The sequence below is a fragment of the Pteropus alecto genome, unplaced genomic scaffold (assembly GCF_000325575.1).
Source record: "Pteropus alecto unplaced genomic scaffold, ASM32557v1 scaffold39, whole genome shotgun sequence".
Taxonomy (NCBI): domain Eukaryota; kingdom Metazoa; phylum Chordata; class Mammalia; order Chiroptera; family Pteropodidae; genus Pteropus; species Pteropus alecto.
This window is the reverse complement of record NW_006443568.1, coordinates 11,327,004-11,344,010: the sequence shown is the minus strand read 5'-3', so window position 1 is coordinate 11,344,010 and position 17,007 is coordinate 11,327,004. Positions and strand designations below refer to the sequence as shown.

Below are 17,007 nucleotides of genomic sequence, written 5' to 3'. Positions count from 1 at the left end.
TAACTCCAACTACCTATTAAACATTTCCTCCTGATTGTCCTGGTTTTACCCTCAAATCATCAATAAGTCTAGAGCTCCCAACTTTTGTTTTTTGAATATAGATATAAGTATAGATAAGGATAACAATATCAGAATACTAATACTTATCAATGCATGAAAAACCTGTTCTAATTTTATTCTTCTTCCTTATAATTTTCTAAATATTCCACAATAAAGACATGTTTGTAACAAATGTTTCCTTTTTCCAAAAATCAAAATAACTAAAACCTACCGTTGTCAACCAGCTCCTCTGTTTTTTCGTCATTTCTCTTGGAAGAACATAATTTCTGCTGCCCTCCCCACAAGATGACTGAGGAAATAATATTCCCATTAATAAAAAAATCTCAGATATTTTGAATCCCCCCCCATTCCCATCCATATCCAATTAATGTTTTAAGTATCAGCTTGAAGTTGCTCCAATGCATAATGCCTAGCCTATACAGACAACTGGTTCCCTCTCATAAGACAAATTTTCATGAGACATGGAATCACATATACCTCGGACTCATGCCATGTACTTTTCTAAGTTCTAGAGATAAGTGAACACCACAGACAAGGTCTAGGCATTCATGAAGTTTATATTTTACTAATAGAGACAGACAAACTAAAAAAAAAAAAAAGTATGATTTCAGGAGGTGTTAAAGGCTAACAAATATAAAAGCAAGGAAAAGGAATAAACGAGGAAGATAATATATTTTAATCAAGAGGGCCTCCCTAAAGAGGTTAAATTTGAACTAAGACCTAAGTGAGAAAATTAAGTAAAAATCTAAGGAAAGAGCATTCCAAGGTGAGGAAACAAGTACAAAAAGATGAGAGTACAACTGACATAGCTGAAGAACAGCAAACAGACCAGTGATGACTGGAATGCAAGGCCCAAACAAAGTGTTGAAAAAAAGAAAAGACATCAGATTAAGTTAAACCATGGTTAGGAGTTTCGAGTTTTATTCCAAACATGATGGGGAAGACAAGAGAGGTTTGAGCAAACGAGTGATCGGGTATGACTTATGTTCTAAAAGAAATATTCTGGAACTGGGTAGAAAATGGACTATATGGAGAAACTGGTTCGGTTAATGGGGCAACCCAGGCCAAGAGATAATGTGGCTTGGCATAGCAGAGTGATTGCTATAAATGTAGGAAAAATGGGAGAAATGATGAGTTTCAATTATGTTGGATTCAAATCTACATTTTAGTTACCTTGAACAAGTTTCTTAATCAGTGAGTCTCAATAGCCTCATCTGGGAATAACATTAGCAAGAGGGTTCGATTTCCACGAGAGCAGAGAGCTCACAACCTGTTTCTCATTTTACTCTCGACATTGAACACAGTGCCTGGGATATAATGAGTGCTCAATTTTGAATGAATGTATGAACAGTTACCTCATACAGTTAACTTATATCCTAACCGGATGCCATTTCTTCTCTCCTACTTAAGGACACATGGTCCAGCAACAATTTTATCATCTATTTCCCCTTTTATACATGGACTGTTACAATTAGCACACAAGTATATAATAATTTCTCCCTTAATATTGAAATTAAAACTAAAATATATCTTGACTACAATACCTTTCAGCTATTGTCCCATTTTTCTGCTACACTTTGTAGCAAAATTGCTCGAACAACTGTATATAATACTTGCTGTCTCAAATCCCTCATCTCTCACTCTCTTGAATCTTCTCCAAATCTGGCTTTTACTACCATTCCTGTCAGAGTAACTAATGACATCCACAGTGCCAAAATCGAATGTTGATTTCCCAGTCCTCATCCTACTTAGAAAGTTTGATATAACTGACCATCCTTCCTTCTGTGAAAACTTTTTTCATGTGATTTCTGGGACACCACACTCATTTTCCTCCCACCTCATTGGCTCACTCTTCTCTATTCCCTTTGTTAGTTCCTGCTTATCTCCTCAAACTCTTAAATGTTGACAGGCTGCAGGGATCAAATCTTAGACCTTTTTTCTTAGCTACACACACTTCCTTGGTGACCACATGCAAATTTGTGGTTTTTAAATACTATCTAGATGCATATGCCTCCCCGTACATTTAGAATCTCCAGCCAAAACTCTCTCCTGAACTCCAAGCTCATATAAGCAATTGATCTTACAACAGTTAGCAACTTGGAAGTCTAAGAAACATCTAACATAACATGTCGAGAACTTAACTATCTTTCAAATCTGTTAATTTGTTCTTCTCTAAAGCTTTCCTCATTTCAATAAATTCCATCCTTCTATGTACTCAGGTCAGAAGCCTTGAAGTTATCTTTGCTCCTTTCTCTCATACCTCCATATCCAATCCATCAATAAATACGGTTATATATGCCTTCAAAATATCCAGAATCTGACTACTTCTTGCTAGCTTCAGTTATACAACCTGTATTAGCAACTCGATAAACACTCATTAACAGCACAGCACCAAAAAAAGCTACTGATAAAAGGTGCCCTGAGATAAGAAATATACAAGGGTAACTGACATTAATTTTGAAATGCACTTTTTTGGTGTGGCTAGACTCTCTGGCCTAGTCTGATTAGAGTATTTTTATATTTGAGGATATCTGAGTATTTTAAAACTGTTTTGGGAAGTAAATTCTGCTTTATGTTGTTTCTACTAATATAATGCAATGGTGCCCCATAATTACGTGCTTTACCAACCATATTTTCTCCCTATACATTACATACATATACATGTAAAAGCAAAGAAAGCACACATGCAGTGGCACTATGAAAATATATGACACAGAGGAAAGGGAAGAAACTAAGTGGCAGATTATTATACTACTTATATAACACTTGTACCTATATTTTTAGAACCAGACAAGTTTGCATCATTAAGCATACTCAAAGTGAAAAACATGTATTTTCAGCAAAAGTAATTACTTTGATGATTGAATAATCAATTTACAGAAAGGATTCATAAGAGCAAGCTCCTTATACTCTATCATTTGAATGTTAAAAGTCCAGCTGACAGATTTTCCAAGAGAATACTGTTTTATTTTAGAATATCTACAAATCTGTGGTCAACAAAGTACCCAATATTATAATCACTGCGGTCCATAAAGAAATAGACCAAAAATATTGATTATCTGAGAAATAGGAGGTATCCTCATTTCAAAATCAGTTTAACTTAGGACATTAAAAGAACTTAAAAAGGTTAAAACTAAACAATATTCAAGAATTAAGTATCGCTCCTTTTAAAGCATTTTAAGCTCAATTTTTAATTACCTAAATATTTTCTTTTGTTCTCTTTTTTTTTTTTAAGGCGAGGCAACCTTTGGTTGACTTCACAGATTGCAAGGACCTTGTCATCTTACAATCCCTGATTTTTTTAGATGCCTACAGCACCTGGTCCCTCTAGGTGGTCTCCCATGCAAGTACTAACCAGGCCTGACCCTGCTTAGCTTCCGAGATCAGACAGGATCGGATTTGTTCAAGGTAGCATGGCTGTAGACTTTCTTTTGTTCTTTTGTCTAAATATACTTTTACTAATCTGTTGGTCCCGGAGCCATTCTGGCTCCATATGAGCTATTCAAAGTAAACATTCAATCATGGGCAAGTAATCTTCCACCTCCCCTCCAGAACCAACAGAATCTGGTGAATACCATAACGACAGTTTTTCCTTTACTCACTCAGCATCAAGGCTTTAGAAAAGTTTTGGCTGTCTAATAGTGATCCATCGAATATTCTAACAGTAACAGAGGAAGCCCTTTGAGGCTCCGGAAGTAATCGACATAAGTAACCAGGCAGCTCAATAGTCTTTTGTGTATCTACTGGGGTTCTTCCATTATCCCATTTACTTGCTATATTGCAAACATGGAAGCTCTTCCTTATACACATAATTCAATTCAGGCACTACAAAGTCATATACTTTTAGGTTTCCATTAAATAGGTCTCTGTTACTGGTTCTGTAATACCTCCATTAGTGAATAAAACAAAGAATTAGATCTCAATCTACCATTTCCTTTGAATCCTTCAACAGAACACCAGTTCTATGTAGCTTAAACAAATAAAAGCTTACCATGTAGCCATGATCTCCATGGATGTTACATTTATGTTAATGCAGACAAATTAAAACAGAATTTGTTCCCCAAAACAGTTTTATAATACCAGCTGAAGACTATGCAGATATTATAACCAGATTAGGTCTGAGAGCCATGGCACACTAAAAAATACATCCCAAAATTAATACCAATCATTCTTGTATATTTCTCATCTCAAGACAATGCTTGGTAACAATGTCTTGCTAATAATGAATGCTCATTTGTAGGATTAATTTACAGTAGATTTTATCCAAAGATAAACCACGAAGTCTTCTTATAACTTAATTTCGTCAGTCTCAGGAACTGACCCTAATTTCAACTTCCTCAATCAGGCACTAAAAAATTTTAATGACTGTAATGAAACAAACAAAACAAAAACCTAAACCCCACAGGATCAAAAAATATCAATTAAAACCAATTTATTAAATCTACCAGAAACCCAATATATTAAAAACCTATTTTTCTGATTTTTCAAAACTTTAATTTTCAACAAGTACAGGTCAAATCTCAGGAAACTTAAATTTATGAGAGGAAGCCAAAACTTAACACTGTGATTCTGTTGTAATAAATTGTATGACAAGAGTGGCTTAGGCTGATCTCATACTGGGATTCTGCTACAATACCTACTGTATGTAATTATATCTAATATAGAGAAAAAAATCTTCTAAAGAAGCAATGCAATTTAAAAGAATGTATACATATTTTACAATTAGCACTGTAATTATAAAATTGTTTTTAACCGGATACCAACTATTTGTTTCTAACTGGATACTCAAAACAATTTCCTATTAAATTGTTCGGATGCTTCCAGTAAAATCTTAGAATACTAGCAAAGTCTTTCTTTATCTATTTAAAGCAAAGATAAAATAAGTCTCCAATTAATGAGCTCATTAATGAAAGCAATCAAATAGGCTAAAAAAAAAGTTCATTTTTATAATTATGAAATAGATAACAACCAATTTTACACGAGGTTGTATTTAGCATTGGGAAGAATATAACAGTATTATATAGACTTAATGTTTATTCCTAAGGATTTTATAACTAGTTGAAGAAAAACAAAACTAAGATAAATGTTATAACTGATAAATACTAACATGGATATCATATGCTGAATGGTATACTACAGATAACTTTTTTAAACTGTATTCCCCTCTTGGAGGTATTGTAGGCTGTCTCAAAAACAAGGAAAAGGCACTTTAATTATTTTATATGAGGATTTAATTAAAAAAAAAATTCTGATACTAAGAACAAAATTCAAAACCATTAGACAAAAATACATATGCTGTACTAGTCTAAGAAAGCTGAACTATATTTCTATGTTCTTTAAAAATAAAATATAAATGTAGATTTGAAAGGATTCACTACATAGGCAGAAGATAAAGGATAGCAGGGAGGGGGAGTTAATGAGGGGACAAAAGTGAAAAAAAAAAAACGCAAAAATATCATTCACTTGTACACTATGTTTTGATGACATTCACTCCTATAAGGAACATAGATGGCTTGGAGCCCCAATTTCAACACTATCAATAATTACATAACATTAAGTAATTCAGTTTTTTTTTTTTTAAAAAGAGACTAAACAATCATATATAGCTGATTCAGGTATTAAAAACACAAAAAGCTTAAGAGCCCCTTTACATTTTCTTTAAATATACAGAAATAGAAAAAAATAGACTATTAACTGTAATGTTTAAAAGAAATTCAGGAAACAAAGACCAGTGAATGTAAATTCCACTCTATATACAGAGAACACAACCAGAATTAGTTCTGATACAGATCTAAGAAATTATGTTACATGGTGATGTCTTTGTCTAGTTACGAACTAGAAATAATCTGCTTTTGGCTACCTGGAAAGTTAAGTTTTAACTTTTGAGAGTGTTACTGATAACAGTTTAAAATGAGAGAGTTAACTTTTAAGATTTCTTACAATTCTAACATAAGTAGGAGATATATAATACCACCCAAATATTTAATTGACATCATCACCTAAAGAAGCTACACCCATTACTTTGTTTTAAAGAAAATCCTATAAAATTATCATTTAATCTAGTTTAAAATTTAAGTTACAAAGCCACAATTTTAGTATCCAAAGAAAAAAACTGTAACCAATCATTCATCAAATATTGTGTGCCTACTATATTGCTGCATTATGCAAGGCACTAAATACAGACAGTTGAAACACCAAATCAGAAAATGTCCCTGCTGTAACAGAGCTTACATTTTGGCCCGTAGTTTTCTCCATTTAAAGGATTAAAATAGGCTAGCATAAAGGCATATGAAGAAACCTTTATGAAGGCACAGATGAAGGATGAATTACTTCTTTGTTTAAATATAAACCAATGTGATCAACCTTTTATTCCACACCCTTCCCTTGTAAAACCCACTCCCATCAATAAATCTCTCAGTAAATATTGAGGACCCTCTATGTGATGGAGGGGAGGGAGGGTAAAGGAGAGAGGAAAAGCATTATTCAAAATCAGACATAAAACAAAACCAAAAAAAGAAAAAACAATTGTTTCTCTTGAATACCTCACCCAAACACCTAAAATGGTGTGTTGCTAGTCGCATAGTTTTAGCAATCAGCTCCAAGAATTCTACATTCCTTTACAAGGTGTTTGAGTATCTACTAGTCACATGATTATCCTTGCTTATGATGGCAGCAAAATACAGATGGATATCCAAAAAAATAATAGCTAAACTTTTAAAAAAGAATCAAGTATTTTTCCTAATTGCACAACAGAGAGAATAATCTACACACTGGAAAGATTTTGGCAAACAGCTGAAGAACACTTACTTCTGTTCCAATTCCAGGTTGCATGCCAGAATACACACTGTCTGGTGGAGGACCACCATACTTCCTCTGTCCTGTGGTTACATCCAGAGTATAACCAGTCCTCTCAAGCAAGGCCTAAAAATAATTTGTACAACTGTTTATTCTTGAATAATATCACAAATCAGTATATTAATATTTTCCAAAAGCACCTCAACTCTTAGGCTATGTATCTTATAATTAGGTTTAAAAAAAAAAGTCAAAATTCACACTGGTTCTTCTCACATATTGCTCCCACTTTATTTTACTTCTCCTTTCCATACATTTAATGGAAAGGATTATAGGCAAATTAAGTCTCTAAGGACACACCTTCTTCTGTTATGAGAACAGAAAAATGGGGCAAGGGTTATTAATAATTCAACACATGCTGAACCCAAGCTACCTACTCATATTTATGTAGCACAGTATTCCTCATTTTGCACCCCCTCTACTTCAATTAGACTTCTTTCCTTACTTGTTCCCTTTACATACCATACTTATATCCACCAGTGATTCTTTTCAAATAAAGTGTTCTCTACCCTTAAAAAAATTATAAGTCCTACCTCTCAAACAGCTTCTCTCATTTACTATTTCTCACATCTTCCTACTTTCTATTATACTCAAACAATTTAACTTCTACTTTGTTTGATCCTTTTGTTTTATATTCCTGCTATACCATAAACTCTGTAAGAACCAGACCATTTCTCATATAGCACAGACTCAAAATATTTGGCAATACCAAATGAATACAAATCAGGTTTCAAAAAGCAAAAACCTCATGTTTCCTGATTTCCAACCTTCCTCACAATATAATATTAGGTACCAAGAGGAATTGCAGAAAAGAAGATATTGTCCTTGCCCTTAGGTTTTGTTAGTTTATATAAAGGGCCTACAGAACAAAGCCACATGGGACAAAAAAAGAAGCATAATCTACCTAGAAAGGGGAGAATTCTTACACCTCAGGTTTTTAAAATTATACAATGTCAAAGCAACAAGAGATTTTAGACACCATCAAATTCAGTAGTTTTCAAAAATATCTCCATTTTTACCTTTGACTCAAACTGAGCTGCTCTACTTTTTTGTTTGTTTGTTTATTTTATGTCGTTCTACTTTTAAACACAGAAATACATGTAATATATAAAATATACATAATATGTATATTACACATTTACTCATGGTGGTACTTATATAACATGTAATACACACATATTACATATATTATACTTTATCAAGAGTAAATAGCTTTAGGGACATAATATAGGACTATTCAATGAAGTTATGTTTTTTGAAAAACTATTAATATGAAATGGAATTTTCACATATTTAATTATTTTTAAAATAGTAATAAAAGGATTATCATTTTACAAATGAGGGGGAAAAGTTATAAAAAGAGCTCTATATAAGCTAATTATATGACGGAAACTACAAGTTATATTTCCTATCTACGTAAAACTGTACAAACTTCAACATTAAATAACTATTTCAAATTGAAAAGTCTATTACTACAGCAAAACATCAATGTCCATCTAAGGAATTAGGTTCACTGGTCTTTCACTAAAAGCCCCATATGTACCTTTCACAGCAGTGTATCTAAATAATAATAATAGTAACAATAATATCTCATAGTTACACAGTTCTTACAACATTCCAGGTATTATTCTAAGTGCTTTACATATTTTAATTCCTTTAATCCTCACGACAACTCTATGACGTAGGTACTATTACTATCCCCAGTTTACAAATAAAGAAACTGAAGTAATAAAAATTCAAAAGGAGGAAAGCAGTTATAAAAACACCTCTTTACCAAGAAAAAAGAAACAAAGTAGTATGAAAGAAACTGAACCGAGAAACATGACTGAGTCAACCGAAGAAACTATTAAAGGAAGCGTCAATAAATATATACCATTCATAGACCAAAGAACAAGAAATAAGGGAGAGTCTAAATTAGAGTTTTCCACCAAATAACTAAATGTTTGCCCCTCAAATTCTTAAGTAATTTTCCCTAAATTATTACATTTCTAAACACTAATTAAAAAAAAAAAGAGAGAACTATAAAAACCGTTTCTAGGAAGTAAGCCTGCTATCTCAACATTAAATTCAATTTTGTCAAGTTTTACCTTGATCTTTGCTTCATCAGGTCCCTTTGTAGACTCTTGCACCTTGCTTCCCTGTTTCTCCCTTTGCCTGTAAGTCTTCATAACTCCACATAAAAATGCACTTTTGTTCTAGAAGAGACAAGTAATTCAATGAAAAAGAATTAATAAGAATCACTGAAGGGTCAAATACATAATTAAATTTACATTTCTGAAAACCAGAATTTTAACAAAATCTTTACTCATTTATTCACTCAACAAATATTTGCTACGTGGTTACCATGTGCCAGAGACTGGAGCAAAAAGCAGTAAAGACAGCCAAGGCCTCAGAGAGCTTACCTTCTACACTGGCAAAAGTCTTCCATTTGTTGATATTTAAATGCATATAAACTATCTTTGCCACATGTTCCAAAACTATTCCCCCCACCTACATATTTCCCACCAAGGTAATAAAACAGGATCAGATAATACAAAAATGTTTAAGATCTGAGTAACGTAAACATGTAAAAAACAAATAAAATTAGCAAACCTTGGCTTTGATTTTAATTTTTTTTTAAGTAACTTACTGTAAACCAAAGAGGGAGACTTTTACTTTATACCTGTGTTTCTGAAAACTTTGCCATCAGCAGATCCTTTTTTTCTTTAATTTTTAAAAGAAGCAGAGGTAGTCATAAACAAAAAATACCACTTCTCCTCAGGAAAAAAATAGTAAAATAATTTCAGGTCATTAGTTGTTCAAAGACATTTCTGAGTAATGGCCTCACCTGAACATGTGATAAGTCACTTTCCTTGAACTGTTGTAGTACAGACAGAGCTCCTTCTTCATTAAATTCCCTGAGAGCATCAATTGCTCTTTCATCAAGATCGACATAAGCTACCAATCCTAAAAATTAAAAGGGTAACATTACTGCAACAAAAGATTAAACTGCTATCAATATTTAATCAAGAATAGTTACAGTAAATACTATTACTACCACACTACATTTTAACTTAACTATATGCATATAGACAGCTATACAAATACTATATAGAAAGGTCAAGAGTACAAACATGAAAATAAGAGATAAAATGTCAATACCTATAAACATGACTTTCAATCTGCACATCCCACAAAAAAAAAAAACACAAAAATTCTAACTGATTTCCCACTCCCCAGAAGGTTTAAGTGTTGGAAGTTAAATTTGATGTACACACTGTACTACAGATTAAGCATTAATATAACAAATCCTGGTCGATGTTAGAGTGGTAAGAACACATTGTTTTTCTCAAGGATCAACCTTCAAATTATATGGACTGTTGTAGCTATTGCTACCCACACAAGAAGTGGGGAAAAAAATAAGAAAGAACCATTTTTACTAAATTCTTTCCGTTCTCCAAAAAGTGTCAAAGGCTTTCCTTCCTTAGCACTAAAGATAAAATGAAATGCATTTGTTTATCTAATCATCTACTTTGCTGCAGTCAGAATGTGGAAAGGCATAATTTTAAACTTTTCTACAAATGCAAGTGCAGCTTGATTAATCAATTCTGAAAATCATATTTTAAGGCATTTTTTTGTTCTTCTGAAGTGTCAAGCTGAGATTTAAAAGATGCTGTGGCATTCACAACACTGTCAAAAATGACAATTTTTTTCAAATGGCATTAAGGATTTTACTGTGGACTTACACATAAACTATAAAGAAAATATACACTGCATTCTATACATGTAGTATATTTACACACAGAACATCTATTAAGCTTAAAATACAATTTAAGTCTGTTAAGTGTTATATTTCTCTCCATATACGTATAAGGAATAGATTTCAGAATTGATCCAAAGTAAAATAGAAATATTTAGCAGATTAAAACCCCCCGCGTCCATGTGAACTAACGTCAAAAGTGACTCCATTTTGGTTAAAGCCAAAAACAACTTTATTCCATAAAGTAAATACATTTTAAATAAATAAAATGCCATTTGCGAAGTTGCTTTTAAAAAATATTGCCATGATTTGTTTTAAAAGCTCAAAATGAGCATGTCTAAATAAATGGAGTTTCCTTACTTGAATATTCCATACCACCACAACTCAGGACACCCATCCGTCCACTCTGTTAATCCAACCATACACTCAAACCATCAGCATTTTATCAATAACAAAACACTCTACAAGAGAGCATCTCTAAGCAGATCACTGCGAATTCTCCATGGCAGAATGTCACAAAGTTCCTGAGGACTGATTTTCAAATGGGACCATCACTCAGGAGTCATTTTTAGAAGTCATTTTAACATCTGAAATTATCCCGAGCTTTTCAGATTAAAAAAATTTTTTAAGAACCAAAAAAACAGATATTTGTTACTACAGTACTTCAGACACATTTGTGAGACAATTCAGTTCTCTCTCCCAGAATCTGGATAGGCACACAAAACACTGAGGAAGAAAGTTTCCATCCATGGCCCCAAAGGGGAGGACACATTTATTTTTGAACAACATTCCCTAAGGGTAAATATTTCTCTCCCTCTTTAAAACTGCAAACCACTTACAACCAACTATATTAAGATGTTCAAATTTGCTTAAGCACTTAACTATGGGACTTCTAGATTTAAAAAAAAAAAAAAAAATCAGCTGTTACAAACCAAACACTTCCAAAGTACTGAGAGATGTGGATTTCTGTCTATTAGAAACTAGACAGGCCACAAACTCTCAAGGAGTCTGACATTTATTGTCATTTCAGACAATACTGTCTAACCAGTCCTCTTATTTGCCACCTAATCACACCTAAGCTGATTTAACAATCACTTTAAGAAGCTAAAAGTAGAAAAGTAAAAGCAAAATGATGACTGATTTAGATTAAGGAAAAAAAGTAAAATTTGGTATGCTGAAACATACATTTTAATTGGTGGTAAATCTAAGACAAATTGATGTACTGTTCTGAAACAACGAAGACTGCATATTCAACACTAAGAAGGCTTCAAAATAATGAGATAAGAATATCAAAGTCAAACCCAATATGCCCTCAATGAAGGGAAAGTAACAAACATTCAGCTCTACATAGATCAGAAACAATAAGTATTATTTAACCTTAAAAAAATCTATAATATTCAAAGTGGTTTGCCCTCACTTTCATAACCAGTCAGAAACAAGAAATGCATATTATACCTGTCTGAAATATTTCATCAAGTCTTTCTGCCACCTTCTGTGGGAGGCCTGCCTCTATCAGTGTCTTGTAGTGTTCTGTGTGAGTTACACTGGAAGTATCCATTGGTTCTTCCTCTTCTTTTAACTGTACCGCATTACCATTCACCTGATTAGCCATTTTATTATGCTGCTGGAAAAAATTCAGGAGCTATATTACATTAAGCCAGAAACAACTAGTTTGTAGGACAATGCATGATTTATCTAAACTAATTTGTATACATGCTGCTAATAATCTCTATCAAAATATTTTATGCCTTTTGTGATGTATCTGACCTAAATTTGCAATAACAATCCTGTAAAACCATAGAAAATGTACATGGAAGCATTAGATCTTTAACGAACTTCATGTACACTAGAGTAAATACAGGCTTGAATTTACTTAAGGTAGAATCGCTGATTAACAAAAGCAGCTGTTGTGTCCTGACAAGCATATCAACAAATCACCACAAAATCCTAAAAATCCCCTCAGCTCTCAATTCTTATACAGTTTTTAAAAGTTCGGTTTAAAAACATAATGAACACCCACAGACCACGGAGTCAAGGTTTAAGGACATTCAAATTTTCCTAGCTCTGCTTCAAATCCAAGATAGGTGTGAAACAAATACCCTGTTGTCTCTAGTTCAACACACTGGTGGTTTGGGTTTTCTCCACCTCACTTAAAACAAAAAAACTTGACATTATTTTTTGCTCTAAAATTAATGTACTATTCCCATTCACAGATTTAAAAGAAAAAATGACCAAGTTTAAAAGCTAAACAATTGATTCAAGTCCACATAAAATAAAAAGTGAGCTAGCTATATAGTTGAGGTTGCTTCATTAAAAAAAACAATGACTACACATTGGATTTTTCATATAAGTAAAATAAAGCTGCGAAACATAATGAAGAATGGACAACTAACTTCTGAATAGTTTCAACAAACATTAATTAGGATAAACTTAGGTGAGATGTCTTAACCTACCCAAATCATTTTGTATGTTCAACCTGTATGTAATGCTGAAATGAACCAACTCCCTGAAGAGAGATTAACCATACAAGGACAGTCTCTATACCTCAAAAGATAGAGAATTAAAGTTAAAGTGCATTTGTCTGTGGTGAAATTATCATGTGATGAAGATAATAAGCAGCAGAATAAAGACAATGCAACGAATACCGAAATGAAGGACATGAAAGTGGATCTCAAGAAAAAGCCTACTTTTTTTGATGAAACTCAAGATAACTAGTCATCTATAAAGAAAATACAAGTTTCCTAAAAAGCACTAAAACTCGTAAGATAACCACACTTCCAGACTGCTTGTCAAACACTGTGCAATGCACCAGGTGCAGTTTTCTGACTTAAAACAACTTCATTTCAAAGTCCATTAATATTTTGAAGTTAATGAAAAAGGAAGACCGAGGAAGGAGGTAATAGAATAGAAAAAGAGAAAAATGCAGAAAGGATACTCTGAAAATGAGATAAACAATATGATTTCTTATGATTACAAATCATTATTAAGATTTGATAGCCCGCTAATGTCTATACAGACGCAGATTCTATGGTTAAACTCCGGGTGGATGTTCCACAAGGCAAGCCTTAAATTCCGATGAACTGGCAAAACAAAAACATTCAAAACTGGTACACTTCTGATCAAGAAACTATAGTGTAAGAGGAATACGTTTACTGATTAATACAACCTATTTCTATAAAGATTCATCCTAAAGTCCAAAGTTTTTGTGAACATAGTTTTTTTCCCATGCTCTCCCACCCTCAAGTACGACCATAATAAGATCATCGGAACTCAAAAGTTCTCATCACAAGACCCTTACGGTATTGCACCTGGAAATACTATTAGCCACAGAAAGAAGGCAAATTTTTAACAGAAAAGTTCGATGAACATCTGTTAAAGTGGTGTGTTTGTACGTGTAAAGCAAAGAGACAAGTTGCATATTAAGCACAAGATAGAAATATTTGACTATCATTTCACTTCAAAGGCTCTCTGCAAGTTGATTCTCAAATTGGTTGAAATTTTCAAAAAGTTTGTAAACTTTAACAAAAAATGTAAAATTAGATTCCAGAAGATACAACCTTTCAGATCAAGGAAAAAACCTCTCTCTTCAAGCCAAATACAATATGCTCATTTAAAAAAGACTTTTAGGTCACGAGAGCATTTAAAACTCTTGTGTCAATTCAACACAATGCCACACAGCCAAACCATATTTCTGATGCAGCAAATATACTAATGTGACTGGAGTTATTTGATCTAAGCATTTTTGCAAAAAGTAGAAATTTCATTAAGATTTAAAAGGGCTACTGGGAGATTAGGGAAGTCAGCACTAACCCCTGACTCTTTCTGAACATCTCTGTGCAAATTCTTCACTTTAAGAGACGGGCTGTAAAAGAACTAACGAAATGAAAACTAACGGTTATCTCAGGATTTCGGAGTGTCAAGCCCTTACCCTATGACTGACTCATGAAACATAAAATTCAGCCTCTTGAGGACAGCAAAAATCTCAAACAGGCAGTGTGAAAGGAATGGACCTTTCAAAACCCCGTGGCTTTAAGTTTTAAATTTTGGCAATACGGTCACCACCGTATAAAAAGAATCGCCTTTCCAATTTGGCACGCCTAAGATATTCTTAGAATTATGTATCTCAGGCGCCGCTTGTAAGGTTCGTGGCCTCTAATAGTCATTTTTTCCTTCAAATCTCAGCTCGCAGCATGCAAAATGGGGGAGGGGAAGGAGGCTTCCTATACACATCATCCTTTCAGCTTCTGCTTCCCACAAAAGTTTTCTTGGCTCAGGTAACCCGGAGTTTGCATCCCGCCCTCTGCCCACCCCACCCCCTCATGCCTGTCCCGACCATCAACACATCCCACTCGTAGCTAGGCCAGCTGAGACAGGAGCGAGGCGGCTCCGGCAGGGAGAAGCGATGGAGCCGCGGGCGCCTCAGGCTGCCAGCCCAGCCTCGCCGCATGGAGCGGCGGGCGGAGGCGGGAAAAGCACTGCCCACAGAGGCAGGTTTTTTTTTCGGGCCGGCCCGCGGGCCGGGGGTCGGAGGAGCGGGGGTAAGATGAACTAGGGCGAAGAAGCGCCTCGGCGGGGCTAGGCCCTCAGCTGTGCGGCCGGACGAGAACGAGGCCGAAGCCGCCCCCAGCCCATCCCCACCCCCACCCCGGGGCCTTGGAGCGAAAATGAAACTGGGGACCCGGCGCCGAGCCCCGGCCGGGCCGAGTCGGGTCTGATCGGGGCTCCCTGCCCCTCCCCCCACGGGCCGGCGCGAGACTCACCCGGGCAGAGCAGGGGCCGACGGCCAGGCCCGTGAGAATCAGCGCGAGGCGCTTTGAAAACGACTAGAAATGGCGCGCGCGCCACCCCCTGCCCCCCCTCATGGACAGAGACGCGATCCCGGCAGCACGCGGGGTTTCCCGGAACTGCTTCCAGGGACTCTAAGTGGTCGGGCAATCACGTCGCGCGACAGCCTGAGGGGCAGCCCAGGCGACCAATGGGAGCGAGAAGAGGCGTGCCACACCGGACGATTTGGGAGCCAATCGATGAAGCCGTCGGCTGAGCCAATGAGAGAACTCAGCGCCAATGGCTGAGGCGCCTCCGGGGCGGGGGTAGGAACACAAAGGGGTCTGTGGCGAAGCCCGGAGTAGAGGCGAGGCTGCGGGGCATTAGGCCCTGAGGGGCGGAGACTCCTCCCTTCTTGCCTGCAGCCGAAGCGAGGTCGAAAACCTGGGCCTCGCGCCGCGTGGCCGTCTCCGGAACCCCGCCCCCTACGGTCCGCGTCGGCCTCGCGGCGGCCCTCCCGCCCCATCGCTGGTGCCGCAGCGTCCCTAATCTCCCTCTAACGACGCGGCCACCGGCGTCCGCCCCAGACACGCCCACCGCCACGCGGTCGGGCCTCCTAGGTCATCTTTGGGAATCTAATTAGAAAAAGATTAAAGGATGATTTGGCTGGTCATTTGGGGAATTTCATGGAGAAAATCATTCCTTGGAACTATCATAACACTCTCCCTCTCTGTCCCCCTGGCTCCCTTCTACATTTTGTTGGAAGCATCTCAATGTGAGAAAACTCAAGTGGTCAAGACTCGAGCAATGTTACGCACGAATGATAGAGCAGGGACCATTTTTCTCCGTAACAATGAAGCCAAAAGAGTCGTGCAGGGAAAAGGGCTAATCCCCAGAGGAGACTAATAGCCGTTATCTCTAAACTTGTTTCTCACTCTCCGCCCCTACTAGTTTTGTTCCTTGTCCTCACCTTAGTCCAAACCTGTCCCATCCCACAGCCCTTCCCTCCCTACTCTAACCACAGCTTCCAACGCCCCGCCCCTTTTAGGGAGTGGAGAAGGTCACGCAGTGGTCTGCGGGATTTCCAGATACAGTCAAACATCATTTGAATTTTTCAGACCCTATCAACCGAAAATTATTAAGTGAAAACCTACTACGTGCCCAGTACCAAGCTAAATGTCTCAGTGGATCCAAGTTTTGTATTGCGGGATGTGAAGCATACGAATGCTAGGTTCTTTAAGAAAAACATAAAATGATACGAAAATATAAATATAAAATGAATACAAATTTAGGAACAGTCTAGGCAGGACATGGTAAAAGTGAGGCACCTTGAAGCTTAAAATTTATTAACTTCTGGCTTAAGGGTTCTTAACCTATTTTGTGCTTTGTGACAGTTTGGTAAAAGGTATGGAAGGGTTTTAAAATAAAATACATAGCATTACAAATTTTATATTGAAATACAATTAGGAAACATATTTTTAAAACAAATTTGTGACATACTACTCTGTTTTTCTTTATGAACACTAAATGTCAGGATCTTGCGATGAGTCAAATAACTACTGAAATGTTAAAGCAATTAGAAGATATTTCAA

At 36.0% G+C, this 17,007-nt stretch overlaps 1 protein-coding gene and 1 pseudogene across 7 annotated transcripts in view; both read right to left on the bottom strand.

The window, feature by feature from the left end:
- HNRNPR (heterogeneous nuclear ribonucleoprotein R) overlaps positions 1-15,568 on the bottom strand; it is a 29,688-nt gene extending 14,120 nt beyond the window's left edge. For 2 of the 7 annotated variants that reach the window (XM_015598876.2, XM_006924453.3), the window contains exons 1-6: positions 15,412-15,567; positions 12,107-12,272; positions 9,740-9,858; positions 9,000-9,107; positions 6,868-6,981; positions 272-349 (exon numbers count right to left, since the gene is read on the bottom strand). In XM_015598876.2, coding sequence (XP_015454362.1) covers positions 272-349; positions 6,868-6,981; positions 9,000-9,107; positions 9,740-9,858; positions 12,107-12,263 — 576 coding nt within the window. In that variant the 5' untranslated portion in view covers positions 12,264-12,272; positions 15,412-15,567. Of the gene's footprint in view, positions 1-271; positions 350-6,867; positions 6,982-8,999; positions 9,108-9,739; positions 9,859-12,106; positions 12,276-15,411 lie in introns of all 7 variants that reach the window. The other 5 variants (XM_015598878.2, XM_006924455.3, XM_015598877.2 and 2 more) reach the window with 4 other exon arrangements.
- Positions 3,367-3,485, bottom strand: LOC112472992 (annotated as a pseudogene).
- Positions 15,569-17,007: the final 1,439 nt, after the last annotated feature.